This window comes from Acomys minous, assembly GCF_964271855.1.
Source record: "Acomys minous genome assembly, chromosome: 4".
NCBI lineage: Eukaryota > Metazoa > Chordata > Mammalia > Rodentia > Muridae > Acomys > Acomys minous.
In genome coordinates, this window is record NC_140486.1 from 5,147,042 (window position 1) to 5,165,336 (window position 18,295).

Genomic DNA, 18,295 nt, shown 5'->3' on the forward strand with positions numbered 1-18,295 from the left:
TGCATGCACTCATGCGCACACACACATGCATGGGCGAAGGGCAAAGCTTTGGTCAACCAGCCTGCTGTACTGCACTGAAGACTGATATCTGGAAAATTCCAGCCACCTACATTTGGAGCATTTCTTTCTGAGAGCGCCTTGCACCCAGTGCTTCCTGTCAGAGAGCGTAGCCACAGGTGCATGTTACCCAGTCCTGGGGCAGGGTACTGGGGCGACCAGCTTGGAACCTGGCTGATTTTTCCCAGCGGATTCCGTGCTGACTCTAGAGAGCAGAGCGTGTGCGGGAAGCCTTTCTTCTATTGTCACTGCAGCTTGTTGAGCAGAGCGCCCACACTTTTGTGCGTCTATCCAAGGAGGAACAATGCTGATGATGAGACAGAACTCGGGGGAGCATTCGCCTCTGATGGGATACGAAGCGGGTGGCCGAGGAGCACACCTTTACCCTGCGCATCATTGGGGTGCAGATTAAGATGCAGGTGTTGGGGGGGCAGTTACAGACCTAATTGCTCAGTGCCAGTGTTGGTAAGACTGAAGGGAATTCAGAACTTTACTGCATTTACCCACTAGAAAACAAACGCAGCTGTCACTTCCCACAACCCTTAAGATGACTGTTGACAAGAGCGAGCTGTGTTTTCTTTAAAGAAACAAAGATGTTTTAGACAATGTTGGGCTGTGAGTTGAGAAATATAGTTTTTATCTAATTTGCAAAAGATACGACGATATTTGCGCCTGATTATATAGCTAGGATTTAAGATGAAAGTATCTTTTTTTTTTTCAGACAATATGTGTGTATTTACACTGTGAACCATCAGGGCACACATGGTTGGTGTCACATTAAGCTGTAACAGGGCTGTATACATTGCCTTCTGTCCACTCATATTAGAACGCACAGGATCTAACGTGGCTCAGGATGACAGCACATCTTTAGGGATACATTGGCATCCAGAAGGCACATTTTATTACAAAAAAACATTAACAAGATTTAATTTTTTTCATAAATGGAGTCTGATCATGGATTTCTTTCTCCCAATGCCATCTTGGAAATGGTGGGGGTGAGAGGTTTGTCAGGTCAACACACATGGGCACACACCTGTATACACATACATTGCACACATGCATGTGCACATGTGTGCAAGACCATGGTCATGCCTGCAGCCTTTGCTGTGCTGCTGGCCTGCATTTGTTCTCGTGGCCTGTGAGACAGCTCCCTGTGCCCCCCTCCACGACCACCCCCCCACGCAGGACATACTGTGCATGTTCGCACTGTCATGATCCGCACCATCACGCCAGGTTCGGGAAGGGCGGGGGAGTGCTAGCAAAGCTGTTTTGACACAAAAAGAAATAGCAGAAATGATGATTCGGAGTCTTTGTTTTAGTTGATGGGGAAAATGTCATTTATTTCTGTAAGTAATTGTGAAAAGAGAATTTTATACTGCAGTTACCAATTCCTGGCTGCTCATTCATCAGAGTTCCATGTTGGGGGGTGGGGAGGGCAGGGGTGCATTATGGGTGTTTTTGGAGGAAATGCAGTGGGGATAACTTTGCTTCCTGGGTTCATTGGGGCTTTTTATTTTAAAAAACCTGTTAGGCCAGAAAATTATATCCATTCACCTTGTGAGGTGTTTTGTTTGCACAGGTTCATCTGTAGAAAAATCAATCTCTTCAAATACCGTAATGTATTTCAGTACGTTTGTACACATGAAAATGAAAGATTTTTAGAAAATTGTAGAAATTTTTATTTATTTATTTATTTATTTATTTAGAAAAGTGTCACCTGTAGTGAAAACAAAGAATCGTGATAAATAATCCTTCTGGCTGAATTTGAAAGTCCCCGCCAATTAAAAAACTCTCTCCCCCGCCCCCAAATAAAAAAATCTTTTAAGTAAGCGTTTTTTAAAAGCAATTTTGAGGATTCAATGATAATTGTAAAAAATAAGCCTGGTCATTCTGATACATCCATACTCTCTGTCATGACAGGGCAGGTACAGTTCGGATCAGACACCAATACTGCTGTTGAGAGACTTGAGGGCAGGCTGGGGCCATGGGACCTTGTGCTTAGCTTCTGACCAGGAGTGGAAACCAGCACAGAGTGGGTCCCCTCAAGCTTTGCTGTGTTTGTAGAAAATCTGCTATCTGCCCACGGCACACTTAAAGACGGAGAGGCCCGCTAACATGGTGCCCAGACTGGCTCTCAGTGCCCCCACCATGTCATCAGTGTGTACTGTAGTTGCCTGAAGACAGACATTCTTTTAGACGGCGTGTCTTAGACGATACGGCATCGGCCTTTACAGTGGAGACTGCATTCGGAGGTGCACGGTAGTTTCAGGGACCACGAGGCTCCTGCTCCCTTTTTCTCTCACCGCCAGGGTCCAGACCCCCAGCGGCGGTCCACGCTAGGGAACCAACTGTATAGGCGATGTAATCACTGGGTTGCAGTGTGGGAGGAAGCCAGGGTGTTAGGGTCCGTGGGTCTGCTGGCATTCCTGACAGGCTCGTGGTGTTGGCTGAGGTGTAAGTCATGGGTGAAGGTCACTGGTCCTGAATTACGCTCTTCTGTTCTCACCAGGGGACTCCCACCTGTTGATTAAGGTCTGCTGTTTTCAGAGTATCAGACACTACCAGGCTGGTAGACTAGACTAGTCTAGTAGACGAGAGATTCTTCCTCTGCCTTAGGATGGGGGTGTCTGTCTTTCCACCCTGGGGCTGAGAACGTCTGGTGCTTGCCTTTGGGTTCACACATCTTGAGCGAGACTTGCTCTTAGAGCCCGAGAATGTCCCATGTGTACGCATGCAACTGTCGGAAACCCAACCCTGCGTCCCCCGCCCCTCCCCCCATTCCTCCTTCACCCCCTCCGTCCCCCCCCACAGGGCGCTTAGGAGAGCCATGCTCCTCCCACCATTCTCAGCCCACTCTAACTTCCCTCTGACCTTTCCAAGGTCCTCTTCTCTTTCTTCCTGACACCCTGAGGCATCCTGGGAAGCCTTCCATCATTTTTATGTGTGATCTCTGCTACCCTGCTTGTAAAGTTGTATTACAACTCCACCTGCATAAGACGAAAGATTAGTATCTGGTTTGCTTGTGGGCAGACCAGGAAAGGTTTGGGATGCACTTCTTTGTTTCCAAGCTAATTTCAAATTGAATTCTGGGGCATTGAAGGAAAGAAGAAATTGTATTTGTTTTAGGGTAGTTACCTATGGATTCCTAATTAAAATTGGAATTGAGGCGAGGTCATTCTTATTTACCATCTTAATGGTGGCTTTTTATTGGAGCATAAGTAAAGAAGGCTTCTGTTACAAGTCAAATGCACCAGCAAAAAGATGCATTAACAATCACTACAAGCAACTACAATTTGCAGAAGTGATAGAAACACTTTTGTCCCTTTCAGCCCTGCTTGGCAGGCGTCAGCTTCCCTTCCAGAAATCAGGACTCTGCTAGCAAATGAATGTGTATCTTGCTTGCACTTTTATGTGCTTTTCAGACTAGGCAGGGGTGTGCTTTGCCTGTACCTGCTTTCTCTGCGTTTTCGTCCCTCGATAGACCCAGGCTTTTACCAAAGCCACCTGCTCTCTCATGGCAAAGGTGAAGTCACTTTACAAGAGCAATCAATTATAAATTTGGAAGAAGTTGTGTTTTACAAGATTCTATGACAAACTGAGGCTACACATCCATTGTTTAGGTGTGTGTGTGTGTGTGTGTGTGTGTGTGTGTGTGTGTGTGTGTGTGTGAGAGAGAGAGAGAGAGAGAGAGAGAGAGAGAGAGAGAGAGAGAGAGAGAGAGAGAGAGAGAGCCTCTTTTGTGAATTGGTTCCTTGGAGTAAATGTATTTTGATATAATGGCCATCTGTTCAGGAGTATCACATTTGCCAGTGGGGGAGAAAAGTTTGGTGTAGATAAACATGCAATTTGGTCTGATTATAGTTTCACCAGGTGGCAAAACAATAGCGAAGTCGGTGTGCACTGTAAGGCCCAGCAGCGACTGAAGGAAGGTATGGGCTTTTTTTATTTGATGCTTTTAAACATCCACGTTCCTCTAGCAGCCAACTATCCATGACATGAGCTAACGAGCAAAGGGCGGAGTGAGGTGCCGCTCCCTGTGAGAGGTTGCAGGGAGCAGCTCTGATACCTACTTTGGGCTTCCTGCCTTCCTTCCTTCCTCAGTGCTGTGGAATATTCCTAAAGTCAGTGAACGTGACGGAAGGCACAGGAAAAGAGAAGCCCAGATAATCTGCTGGGCCACATGTCACACCTGGTGCCAGGACACTTTCCACACTGGGTCAGCTTCCGTGAGTTCAGGCTGATGGTGGTTTTCTTCCTGTTGTCCCTGGGGTAGGTCATGTGGTATATGGCCGAGCTGGGGTGCCTTTCCTCAGCAGCACAGGGAGGGTACACCCATGGGCATGGTAGTGTGCGCTGCTGTTTATTCTGCACGCCCATCTTTGCAGCGCAGCCAAGACGAGCAGGTGCTCTGGTGTGTTCTAGCTAATGTAACAGTATCACAGACTGGGTGAGAAACCAACAAGGAAAACTGAGTTCCTTTCAATTCAGAGGCAAAAAACCCTAGGTTATGATGTCATCAGATCTCGTCATCACCTCACCGTGTCCCCTGCGCAGGAAGGGGCAAGGCAGCATTCTGGACTTTTACAAAAATTTTATTTAAGTAATTTATTCAGATTACATCTCAGTTGTTATCCCCTCACTTGTATCTTCCCATTCCCCCTCCCTCCCTCTTTCATCCTATTCTCCTTGCCTAGGTCTGTGACAGAAGGGACCTCCCCTACCATATGATCACTCTCATCATGGTAGCCTGCTTACCCTTCCTCTGAGTGTCACCAGGCCTCCCCACCAAGGGGAAGTGATCAAATAGTGGGCACCAGAGTTCATGTCAGAGTCAGTCCCCGCTCTCCACACATTGTGAAGTATGTGGTGTCCATTGGCTAGATCTGGATAGGGGGTTTAGGGTTACTGCATGCATTGTCCTTGGTTGATACAGCAGTTTGAACTGACCCACCAGCCTTAACGGTCTTCTTGTAGGATTCTAGGACCTTCTGGGTCCTTCTATTTCCCCATTCTTCCTCATATCTCACACCTAGAGTCCCAATAGGAAGTCTCAGCATCTATCCCAAACTCTGGCTAAGTGAAGACTTTCAGGGGACATCTCTGTTGGGCTAGTGTCCAATTATGAGTGAGTATATGCCATGTGTATCTTTCTGGGTGTCCTTATGAGGACATTAGTCCTACTCATGTGGGCCCCATCCTTGTGATATAACCACCTCCCAAAGTCCCTCCTGACCCCCTCACACTGATGATTAGTGCACAGAGGTGAATTCTGGGGGAACAGAAACATTCAAACCATAGCAACAGACAAGTACAGTGATGAACTTAGCGACCAGGACAGGAACTTCTTCACCGCCATGGATGCACGCTGGGAGGAAGCAAGGGCCCACAGAATAATTAGTGTGATGGTGTACCCTATCTACTGGGATTAGCAGGCTTTGAGTCTGTCCTTTCTCTCCCTCTTTGTGCCAGACTGATGTTACAGGCAGGAGGCTGTCCCTTAGCAGGGACCACAGTGGTCACAGACCCAGTCAGTCCAAGTGCATGTCTGGCGATGCTGTTCCTCCTGGCCCACATGCAGGCTTCCTTGAAGCCCCCTTTTCTTTGGATCGCCCTCAGATCCCGGAGTCACTGGGTTGCCCTGCTTTTGCACGACAGGTATTACAGTTTGGGGCTGGTTCCCAGACGTCTTTGCGGCAGTCTTCCACGGTTGGGAGAGGCCCTGCATTTGTGGCTACTAAAGTCAGGGTGAAGGAAGCCCTTTTTGCTCTCAGACTGTGGAATCCAGGCGAGGGAACTCTTCATAGCCTTGCTCCTGTGACAGGCCACCCGTTTCTCTCTGTAGGTGCTGCACTGTGAAAAGAAATTCTGTGGATTTTGGATTCCCCAGGTTCGGCAGGGGATGCCAGGGCTCTTGATTGCCTCTGGCATTGGGAAGTGGAGGTTCTCACAGGTGGGGCTGGGAGAGCCTGGATGCGTAGACACTGGTTTGGAAGGGAGAAAGATTGGAAATGGCAGCTTCAAACCAGTGGCAAAGGTGTCCCATGGTGTGAGTTGCAGGACAGACGCTGGTCCCCAGTTGTCACTCAGGATCTCTGCTTCCTTGTGTGTCCTAGTGGCAAAGGAGCTAATTGAAAATAGTTACACTGCGTAAGGAACATGGGAAAAGGTGAAATAGCTGGAAAGTAGAGGGTCTCAGGGAATAAGGAACGGAAGAGCGCATGAGGCAGGGTGAACATGGAGTTAGGGCTGTGAGGCTGGAATGAGCCTCGGCAGCTGGTGGCCGAAAGACCAGGCTTCCTGCTTGTCTGTCTGCAAGACTGAAGTTCCAAGGGGCTGCACAGGGTGGACACGGAACACAGAGTGACAGGGGAGGTGGACGGGCATGCTGAGAATGCTGGAGCATCCAGGGGAGGGAGCAGAGATGCTTAGTCTTGTACCATCTGCAGCCCTGACATTAAGGAAAAGTAACAGTAGTGATGGACACAGCCTTCTGACATCCCTACCCAGTAGGATCAAGTTATTCTCTACGCTCCTGGGTCCTGTTGGTGGCTACACCCAGTGGGTGCCAGGGGGATGGTTACATATGGCTAGGTGATTTCAGAAATGACACACAGTGGCCAATTGAGCTGAATGGAAGCTTTGGGAGATGATTTTGAAAATGCCAGTATTTGTTCAAACCCAACATTCAAAGACCCACGTATCCATTAGCTTGAAGGGGCCTCCATTCACGCTCCATGAGAAGGGCTTGCCAGTCATACTGGCTGTACAGCTCTGTGCTCTGCCCTGTTGTCTCTGACTTTCTCCATGTCTTTAGAGCACGGTGTGCCTGTGTTTGTGTACACAAGTGCGCGTATGTGTGTGCGTGTGTGCGCATGTGCTTGTCAAGGCTGGAGGCCAGCCTCAGGTGTTGCTCCTCAGGACCCGTCCACCTGATAATGCTAATTAGGCTAGGCTGGCTGGCAAATGAGCTTCTGGGACGCACCCGTCTCTGCCTTCCCAGCACCAGTACATCTTACTTTTACATATGGGGTTTCAGGACTGAACTCGGATCCTCATACTTGCATGCCAGGCTGGACCAACTGGCTATGTCTATGTTTGGACGGCATTTCCTTCTGGGAGTGAGCGTCAGCTCCCTTGACTCCCCCCTGCCCCATCATTGGAGACTTTCATAAATGGTCTGTGCAGTGAGAGTCTTGACACATGAAACTTGCTTTATTTCATACCATCTTAGGCTGCATCGTCAGGAATAAAGGTTTGGGTAGAAGGGATCAAAGTTTTACAATCTCTCTCAGTTTTTTTTTTTTTTATTCCTTGGGTACTTGATATTCTCTTGTTTTAAACTGTGTCTGGTGACTCACAGGGGCTAAGTCCTTCCTTAATTCAAAGCCATCTAGGCCACTGGTTGGTTCATCATTGCTCCCCGTACTGCCTGGCACACGGCATACAGCTGGAGCCACTGCCTGTGCCTGACACTGATGGGCAGCACAGGCTTGCCGTTCCCTGCAGCCTCTATGAGGTGGGAGGAGCTCCCTGCTGCTGGTGAGCAGTAGGTGTAAGGGGCATGGAAGGCTTTGGTGGCCACAGGCCAGCGCAGGCTTTTAAGGATGAAGTCAAGCCAGTCATCTCGACTGCAGTAGGACAGAGCCAAGAGGCGGAGAGGAAGCCAGCACCGAGGTGTGTGGGCCTTTGCCCCTCCCAGGACTATAACCGTGGCAGAAGAAGAAAAAAAAAGCCATTTCCAGACAGGGGTGTCTGCGTGGCAGATGAGTCAAGTGGGACACAAAGAAACCCGACTGACCATCAAGGGCCCAGCTTTCACTGTGGCCAACTGACTGCCCCTTCCGACCCTGACATACTTAACCCTGATTTATCCTCCAGGATCTTTTCCTCATCCGCCTTCCAGAGAACTGACAGTGGTGATGGGTATCAGGTGTGTGTGTGTGTGTGTGTGTGTGTGTGTGTGTGTGTGTGTGTGTGTGGCTGGCTGGAGAAAGTCCTGGTGTCTGCAGTTCTGTTCCTTATCCCCATGACACTGTCGGCTGCACTGGCGTTGTGGGATTGTTCACAGTTGGCATGTCAGCTCAGTCTGGGAGCTCCAGCATGCAGACTGGGGCCCTGGGAGGAGGAAGCACAGCCAATGGGTGTGGCCCCTGTGACCACACTCCTGTTGGGATGAGGGGGAGAGCAAACATGTGGGATGGCATGGGAAGAGGCTGCTGATGCGTGACACCTGTAGTCTAGATCCGAGCCCTTTACCTGTTCCCCAGCCAGGACAGCCCGGCTTAGGTTCTTATCAGGGAATTGGCTTTATTGGTGGGCTCCACCCACCCACGGATATGTATGGGAATCTGGCAGTCATCTTAGAATATTGCAAGCCTTCCATTTCCTACGAGAGCTATAGAATTATCTGGAACACTACCCGGCAGTCCATAGATTAGAGCTGTTGATCGTCTCTCACACAGGCAGTGGTGCAGCACGTGCAGAACTGTAACTCCTGGTACCGTAGTGGACTCTGCTCCATCCTGGCTGTGAAACGGGGACCAGGACCTCTATGTTCATACTGCTGTGGGGTTTTCATACAGGCTGCGTGTGGAGAGGCAGTGGGCACACATTCTGCAGGGCCTCAGAAGTCTCCATGTGGCAGATTCAATGGTGTCTCAATGAATGTGCATATGTGTGCATTTCTGTGTATGGGATAATCATGCATGTGCTGCCACATGTGTGCTCACACATACATGTTCTTCCATATGCATGCTCATACAGGTGGGGTGGTGGTACATGGGTTTACACATGTGGTATGGTCATGTATGTACTGTCATATGTGTGCTTGTAAATGTAGGTGACTGAATGGACTGTTCAGTGTATGCAGGAGGGATCATGCATGTGCTATCATGTGTTTTTGTGTGTGACAGGAATGATAGTGCTATTCTGTTGTGTTTATCTTGCACATATTAATGACTGTACATATGCCCTCATGTGTGTGATTGCAAACATATGGTGACCATACATGCATTTGCAATGCATGTGTTCATACAGTGGGGTGATTATGCATGTACTATCATCATGTGCATGCTCATATATACATATAAAGCACATGTACTGTCCTGCATGAGCTTACAATACTATGTAATTGTGCAAGCATTGCCATGTGTGCTTATATATGTAGGGCCATCACTCATGTACTGTGAGCGCCGCTGCCCTGAAGCCTGGGGCCTTTCATTTGCAGGTGTGGAAGCTTCTGGTTGCTTCATCCACCCCTGGCACCTTCCCCTGGGGCACGGAGACGTTCTTTGTCCCTCCTGTCACTCCTTTCTAGAAATGCTTGTGCTCTTTGCCACGTTCCCTTAGGATCTGGCTCTGATAATGTGATAATGAATGATCATGTTTAATGAGACGCCCCACTCAGGTCACGCCAGTGCATTTTAATAGGGCTTGCTGTAGAACACCTCACCCTCAAATTTCCTACTTTTTCATGAAACACTAGGTCACCTAGTTTTTCTGTCAGAGAAAGGGGGGAGGGGAGGAGGGGGCAGGGAGGGAGAGAGAAAGAGAGAAGCGCATTGCTCAGATAAGTTTAGCAGGTGGTAAAAACATGTCAGCACCCAGATATGTCACATATCACAGTGTTTACGATGTTCTGAAGTGAGAATCAAGGTTTTCCCTCGCACCTATGTGTCCTTCGGCCTGTGGTTCTGCAGGTTGCCCCAGGCTTGTGGCAGCCATTGGGGCATGTGCCACCGCTGCCGCTGCCGCTGCCTTTCATAATTAAAAAGTCATTAAGATTAATTTTCAGAACATGAAAGTGACCATTGCAGCCATTTTAAAGGTACGGCCCTGTGGCGCCCTGGCCTGCCGCCCCACCTCCTAACTCCACGTCATTTCTAGCCTTGCAAACTGATACTGTAGCCATGAGACTTCTTTCCTTATGGACCTCACCCCGACTCCGGCCCTGCCACCCCCACTGTCTCTCTGTGTCTGAGAGCTTGACTGCTGCACAGGTTTCACGCAAGGGCACGAGGCAGCACCTGCCCTTTGTAACTAGCCATCTTCTGTCATGCAGCGTCCTCAAGGCTCAGGCATGTCTCTGCGGGGTCAGGGGTCGGTGTTTTCCTCTTAAGACTAGATGATGCTGTGTGGTGTGGATGACCACATCTGTCCCTGTGATGGATGCTCATTGTATCTCTTCCTTTAGCTGTGGTCTGTGATGCTGTTCTGGGTACTGGTGTGACGGTAGCCTTGGTCACCCTCTGGCAGCCTTTCATAGGTAGCAGTATGCTTTGTCCTGGCAGCAGACTCATGATGTGTTAAGCATTTGTTTGTAGTGAAAACCATGTTATTTTTAACTGCTTGCCACAAAGGAGTATTTTTTTTTTATTTATGGAAACCATAGAATATTGCCTGGGAAATATATCGTTCCAAAGAGAGAGCCGGGTTCTTCCCGATTTTAACAAAATTTCTGTGTAGAAATCAAAGGGGGCTTGCAAGTCCCGTGATGAATAGCATGTGGGAGGAATCCCCTGAGGCTTTGTGGGAATTCTTGCCTGTCCCCCTCAGCCTCCAAACAAACTGATGTCTTTAAGAAAGGGTGCTAGTTTGGTGGTGCATGCCTGTGCGTCTGAGGATCAAGAGTTCAAAGCCAGCCTGGGCTACTTGAGACACTGTCTGGAAGGAAGGGGGAGAGGAACAGAGGGAGGGAGCTAAAAAGGAAAAGAGTTGGGGAACCAGGGAGGAGGAAAAGAAGGAAAGAAGAGAGAGAGAGAAAGGAGTTAGAGAGGGCAGTATGCAGAGGTTTGGGCTTCCGGCTGAGAAGGCACACTGTGTGGGGGCAGGCTCAGCATGGCCCTCCTCCTGCCTTGCCGCCTTGCTGTGGTACAATGGGCCAGCACGTGGAATAGAAGTTGAGGTGGCCTTGTAGTCTGGGAGCCTGGCTGAAAAGCATCTTTTTAAGGATCACCTAACTGCTGGGGAGGCTGCGTCCTTCAGGATGATTTACTTCTCCTGACTGCGCTTCATTTTTCTCTCCTAGCTTATGTTCCCGAGGAAGAGCTGAAGGCAGCCGAAATAGATGAGGAGCACGTGGAGGATGGCGGGCTGTCTTTGGACATCCAGGAGAGCGAATTCGTGTGCAATGAAGAGGCAGAGACCAAAGAGGCCCAGAGCTATCAGAACTCCCCCGTCAGCACTGCCACCAATCAAGACGCTGGCTACGGCTCGCCCTTCAGCGAGAGCAGCGACCAGCTGGCCCATTTCAAAAGCTCCTCCTCCAGAGAGGAGAAGGAGGAACCGCAGTGTGCAGACGGCGGAGTCTCCTACCCCCAGGACAGCTTGGCACAAATCAAAGCCGTGTATGCAAACTTATTCTCAGAGTCCTGCTGGTCTAGCCTAGCTTTGGACCTGAAGAAGTCCGGTTCGACCGCCGGCAACAACGATGCCAGCCGGAAGGAGAGCTCCACGCCTACCCCCACGCCCCCTACCAGTACCGCCAGCGCCGCCTGTACCACGGCTACCACGGCTGTTACCAGCTGCAGCACCAGCACCAGCCACGGCAGCACCACCAGTAGCAGCAGCGGCTCCGGGTACGACTGGCACCAGGCTGCCCTGGCCAAGACACTGCAGCAGACGTCATCCTACGGGCTGCTGCCCGAGCCCAGCCTGTTCAGCACCGTGCAGCTCTACCGGCAGAACAACAAACTGTACGGCTCCGTGTTCACAGGGGCCAGCAAGTTCCGGTGCAAGGACTGCAGCGCGGCCTACGACACGCTGGTGGAGCTGACGGTGCACATGAACGAGACGGGCCACTACCGGGATGACAACAGGGACAAGGACTCTGAGAAGACCAAGAGGTGGTCCAAGCCCAGGAAGCGGTCCCTGATGGAGATGGAGGGGAAGGAGGATGCGCAGAAGGTGCTGAAGTGCATGTACTGCGGGCACTCCTTCGAGTCCTTGCAGGACCTTAGCGTCCACATGATCAAAACAAAGCATTACCAGAAAGTGCCTCTGAAGGAGCCTGTGCCAGCCATCACCAAACTGGTCCCTTCCACCAAGAAGCGGGCACTCCAGGACCTGGCATCTCCTTGCTCCCCGGAGCCCACGGGCATGGCCACCGAGGTTGCACTGAATGAGTCGGCCAAGGACCAGAAAACAGCCAACCCGTACGTGACGCCCAACAACCGCTACGGCTACCAGAACGGTGCTAGTTACACGTGGCAGTTTGAGGCCCGCAAGGCTCAGATACTCAAGTGCATGGAGTGTGGCAGCTCCCACGACACCTTGCAGCAGCTCACGGCCCACATGATGGTCACTGGCCACTTCTTAAAGGTGACAACCTCTGCCTCCAAGAAAGGAAAACAGCTGGTGCTGGACCCTGTGGTGGAGGAGAAGATCCAGTCCATCCCCCTGCCTCCGACCACTCACACCCGGCTGCCTGCCTCTAGCATCAAGAAACAGCCAGACTCCCCTGCGGGCTCCGTGGCCTCAGAAGAAAAGAAGGAGCCCGAGAAGGAGAAGGAGAAAGCTCCTCCCCCGGTGGTTGGGGACACAGAGAGGAAAATCAAGGAGGAGGCAGAGGAGGCCACTGACAAGTTGGAGCCCACTGCCCTCTACCAGTACCTGCGTGAGGAAGACCTGGACGACAGCCCCAAGGGGGGAGTGGATATCCTAAAGTCACTAGAGAACACTGTGTCCACGGCCATCAGTAAAGCCCAGAACGGTGCCCCATCATGGGGTGGGTACCCCAGCATCCATGCAGCCTACCAGCTTCCGGGTACGGTGAAGCCGCTGCAGTCAGCCGTGCAGAGTGTGCAGATCCAGCCGTCTTATGCCAGCAGTGTGAAGTCGCTGTCCTCCACAGAGCACAGTGCCCTCCTGCACTCCCCAGGGAGCCTAACGCCCCCACCCCATAAGAGCAACGTGTCTGCCATGGAGGAGTTGGTGGAGAAGGTCACGGGCAAGGTCAGTGTCAAGAAGGAGGAGAGGCCCACTGAGAAGGAGAAGACCTCCCCTGTCAAAGCCAGCTCCCCCGTGGCAAAAGAGAATAAAGACCTGCCTAGGCCAGAGGAGGCTGGGTGCAAGCCCCAGAAGAAGGGCTCAGAGGTGGACAGTGGGAAGGCAAAGAAGGAGGGTCCATTGGATGCTCACACCCCAAATGGCACAGAGTCTCTTAAAGCCAAGGTCACCAATGGCTGCAGCAACCTGGGTATTATCACGGACCACTCGCCGGAACCCTCCTTCATCAACCCGCTGAGCGCTCTGCAGTCCATCATGAACACCCACCTGGGGAAGGTGTCCAAGCCTGTGAGCCCCTCGCTGGACCCACTGGCGATGCTCTATAAAATCAGCAACAGCATGCTGGACAAGCCCGTGTACCCCACAACCCCTGCCAAGCAGGCCGATGCCATCGACCGCTACTACTACGAGAGCAGCGACCAGCCCATCGACCTGACCAAGTCCAAGAACAAGCCGCTGGTCTCAGGTGTGGCTGACGCCGTGTCCTCGCCTCTGCGGGAGAGCGCCCTCATGGACATCTCAGACATGGTGAAGAACCTCACAGGCCGTCTGACTCCCAAGTCCTCCACACCCTCCACGGTGTCAGAGAAGTCGGACGCGGATGGCAGCAGCTTCGAGGAGGCCCTGGACGAGCTGTCGCCTGTCCACAAGAGAAAGGGGCGCCAGTCCAACTGGAACCCACAGCACCTGCTCATCCTCCAGGCCCAGTTTGCCTCCAGCCTCCGAGAGACAGCGGAAGGCAAATACATCATGTCGGACCTAGGCCCTCAGGAGCGGGTGCACATCTCCAAGTTCACGGGCCTCTCCATGACCACCATCAGCCACTGGCTGGCCAATGTCAAGTACCAGCTGCGAAGGACAGGGGGGACAAAGTTCCTCAAGAACCTTGACACAGGGCATCCTGTTTTCTTTTGCAACGATTGTGCCTCTCAGTTCAGAACTGCCTCCACGTACATCAGTCACCTGGAGACGCACCTAGGCTTCAGCTTGAAGGACCTCTCCAAGCTGCCGCTCAGTCAGATTCAGGAGCAGCAGAGCGTCTCCAAAGTCCTCGCCAACAAGAGTCTGGGCCCCCCGGGGTCGGCCGAGGAAGACCTGGGCTCCACATTCCAGTGTAAGCTCTGCAACCGAACCTTTGCGAGCAAGCACGCAGTAAAACTGCACCTTAGTAAGACGCACGGCAAGTCGCCAGAGGACCACCTGATCTACGTGACGGAGCTGGAGAAGCAGTAGTGTCCAGGTGTGCGGGCGTCTGCACTCCCACCCTCCTGCTGCACTAGGGCCTGGCCTGAGCCACTGAAATCAGTCTCTCCTTTGTTGCTGAACTGCCTGTCTGGACTTGGGTTTTCTTACACATATTTTGTAGTTATATTTATATGCTCTTTGTCTGATCTGTGCATGTTATTTTTCTTTTTTTTTCTTTTTTCTTTTTTCTTTTTTTTATTCCGTGAGTCAAAGTCTGACCTTTATTTTCAGCATCCGTTCTTGTTGTTAAGCTATCTTTTGTAGGAAATAGTGGGGCACGCTCGGAGACATTGTTTAGCAGTGAGAAAGATACAAATAGCAGCTATAAAGAGACATCCTAAAATTACGAAGTTGCCATGACAATAAAGGTCACAGGACCTGGTAGTGTCAAGTTTAACCCTTTGAGGACTCTATCTCTGTGCCTTTCACTCAAAAATTAAGAAAAAAATTTAAAGAAAGAAAGAAAAAAAGGGGGGAAAAGGCGCTTAAAGGCTTTTCAGTCAGATCAAAAGCTGTGTCAGACACAAAACTTATTTAATAATTAAAAAATGAGCTTTTATATGCAGGACTGGTTTGTGACGAGACATGCATGCAGCGGCTGGAGACAGGAAGCTGTCTAGGACTCACGGGGTTAGGAAGCCACAACTTTATGTGTTTAAAACAAAAACAACATGTACCCCAGTCGCCACTACGCCCAAACCCTCTGGATGCTGAAAAATGCCACTTTTGGCAAAAAAAAAAGTATGCAAGCTTATTATTTAAAAAATATGTAAAAATGCTATTTCTTTTTTTCCTGTAAAATACTGCAGTTTATAGTTATTTACAAATGTAAGCTTTGGTATCAGCTGACCTTTCTATAGCGTGATGCATTGGTAAATGAAAAAAAAAAAAAACCACAGAAAAAAAAACCAAAAAAAAAAAAAGGGGGCAAATGTTGGATCTTTTCCTTGTAAATTGCCAGCATCAGCTTACACACGCCTGTACGTTACATGTCATATCATTTTAATCTATTCAACTTTCTTTGTAACTTCCGGCTGTATGCGTTCTCTTTTAACTTTTTATATTGTCATTTTATATTAAATTTCTGTGTATATAATGTAAAACCACAATTTTTGGATAAAATTTAGTTCCTGCAGCTTGATTTAAATAGAAGTTTTACCGGCACCAGCATCTTCTCGGATGCGTGTGCTCAGAGGAGCTATGAGACAAAAATAGATAAATAAAAACAGAGCAAGCAATGCACTATTAATTATACATTTTGATGTCCCGTCATTAATATTGTACAGTACATTTTGGTTCACACAGTTAAATCCACTGTTTTCTCAAATGTAAAATAAACCCACACGCAGTTCTTGATTTACACAGATTGCCGTGTCGTCCTTACTTTCCCTTCGAGATGTTATTTAAACCACAAGAGGTGTGGCTCATGCAGTCAGCCAACAAAAATTGTATTCAGACTCGTCATCCTATGGTTTGTGTGCTGGCACCCTTCATTCGCTGCGTGTTTAAAAGTGATAATTAACATTTTCACCTCCCCTGGGTGCCGAGGCTTCCCAGAGCCCAGTCCCCCGGTGGTGGCCTTTTGGTCCCTGCGTGGGCTGTGGTGATAGCCCTTCCACCCTGTTAGGGATAGTTGCCACCAGCAGCTTCTGGTGCACATCCAGAGCCTTCCGGGCCAGGGAGGAGACTAGGCCTCAGGCAGCTCAGGCTCCGGGGACCTCAGAATTAGTTCTGTGTTGCTGCCTTCTTGTGAGCTTTAAAAAAAATGTGGTTTTTGTTTATTATCATCTGTTTTTCCATTCAGCCATTGAGTGGACACATGCTTTCGTCATTTCAGAGGCACATGAGGGCTTCACCCAGAAGGCCCAGCACTGGTCCTGTGGTGTCATGACTCAGCTCTGATACCTGAACCTGCCCTGCTCCATCTTCAGCGTCCAAGGGCGCGGAGACCTCTGGCCTCCTCCTTCAAAACACTCAGTAGCACGAGTATTTATTTATTTATTTATTTATTTATTTATTTATTTATTTATTTTAACCATTTGCCCAAGTGCTTGTGGACTTATACCCCAAGCAAGGTAAGAACTCACACTTTGCTCGGAAGTGCCTAACCAGTCACGGCATCTTGATGACTCCCTGGTTCGCTCCAAAGGTGAAGATCCCTGCTGTGCGCACATGTGAACTCACTTCTTCCTCACGGCTCTGCACCAGGTCCCCGACCGTCAGCCAGGTTTGCAGGCCTAGAGCCCAATCACAACAGCGGGCAGGCAGGCATTTCTCCTTGTCACGTGACGTGTGACAGACCGAGGGACTCTGAGCTTCAGGATACTCACTGCAGTGTCCCCACTCATCACCAGAGGACAGGCCCTAGGTAAAAAGCTCTGATTTGGCCCCTGGAAGAGAACAAGGAGTGTTTTGTTTTGTTTTGTTTTTTATAGTCTAGCCCTGGAGAATGGAGTGCTAGTTTTCGGCCTGTGTTGGTAGGCAGCTACCAGAGCAGACGTCCTACCGTCCTTCCCAGCCACCTCCAACTGTGGCTGAAGCAGGTCACAAGCTCCGTTGACTTTATCTTCTACTTGATCTCGAACATAAGCGTAAGTGCTGTTGGCTGTGAGTTTACAACTGGGGTTGTGTAGAGGGTGTCCAGTGACGTGGAAACCCACCTGGAATGGACAGGAATAGAGAGATTCCAGGCTAGAAAGAGAGCTCAGCTGGTAGAGCGTTTGTCAGTACCAAAGTTGGATCCCCAGAGCCAGGTTGGAGAAGTCAGGTGTGCTAAGCACACCCGTACTCCCAGTGCAGCAGGAAAAGCATCCTCTGGGCTTACTGGACCACCAGCCTAGCTTGTGTGGCAAGTTCCAGGCCAAGGAAATACCCTGTCTTAACAAACAAAGTGGGCATCCTCTTCAGTCTCCGTGGCCTCTGCTCGTCTCAGCTAGCGTCCTCCTCAACTCCTCCCGGAGGCCTACTCTGTCTTAGGTCTCCATCTCGTCACAGAGATGCCCCTGCCCAGTTTCTCTCTTCTCTAGAGGCCTTCTGTCTTCCTGTCCCCACTCTCCACCCTTATTTCTCTCTGCAATCCCTCTCTTACCTTGTTCCCTCTTCTATTTCCCCTTCTGAGTGAGATTTCAGCATCCTCCCTTGGGTCCTCCTTGTTACTTATCTTCTTTGGGTATGTGCATCGTAGTGTATTTATCCAGTACTATATGGCTGAGTGAGTGCATACCAAGTGTGAAGAGAACAACCTCTCACTAGACAGGACTTCTACCAGAGGGATGGGAGCTCCAACTCACCCACAAAAACTTTGGCCCAAAACTTACCCTGCCTGCAAGATGTGCAGGGATAAATAAAGAGCAGAGACTGAGGGAATGTCCAACCAATGCTTGGCCCCACCCAAGCCCCACCCTCTGGGAGAGAGCCAGCCCCTGACTCTAATGGTGCTCTGCTGTGCTTGCAGATAGGCGCCTAGCAAAACTGCCCCCTGAGAGGCTCCACCCAGCAGCAGTTTGAAACAGATGCCGAGACTCACTGCCAAATGATGACGTACAGGGAGGCTTGTGGAAGAGTGGTGGTGGTTGGGGGGCAGAGAAAAGGAGCCTGGAGGTGACAGGAGCTCCACAAGAAGACCAACAGAGCCAACTAACCAGGGCCCAGAGGGGCTTGCAGAGACTGAAGCACCAACCAAGGACCGTGCATGGACTGGACCTAGGCCCCCTACACAGATGGAGCAGATGGGCAGCTCAGGCTTCATGTGGGCCCTCTACTAAGGGGAGTAGTGGTTGTCTCTGACTTGGACTCTGTTGCCAGCTTTTTGATCACTGCCCCCACCCCGCTGTGGGACTGCCTTGCCAGGCCACAGGGGAAGAGGACATGCTGAGTTCTGAAGCGACTTGATGAGTTGGGGTGGTGGGAAGGGGACTCTCCTTCTCTGAGGAATGGGAGATGGGGGATGGGGAGAGAGAGGGAGGGTGGAACTGGGAGGAGAGGAGGG

The 18,295-nt window shown here is 50.3% G+C and overlaps 1 protein-coding gene across 1 annotated transcript in view; it reads left to right on the forward strand.

Moving 5' to 3' along the window:
- The window catches only part of TSHZ1 (teashirt zinc finger homeobox 1), a 74,799-nt gene extending 59,132 nt beyond the window's left edge, over positions 1-15,667 (forward strand). Inside the window, exon 2 of the mRNA XM_084778035.1 lies at positions 11,084-15,667. Coding sequence (XP_084634161.1) covers positions 11,084-14,295 — 3,212 coding nt within the window. The 3' untranslated portion in view covers positions 14,296-15,667. The remainder of the gene's footprint in view (positions 1-11,083) is intronic.
- The last annotated feature ends 2,628 nt before the right edge of the window (positions 15,668-18,295 follow it).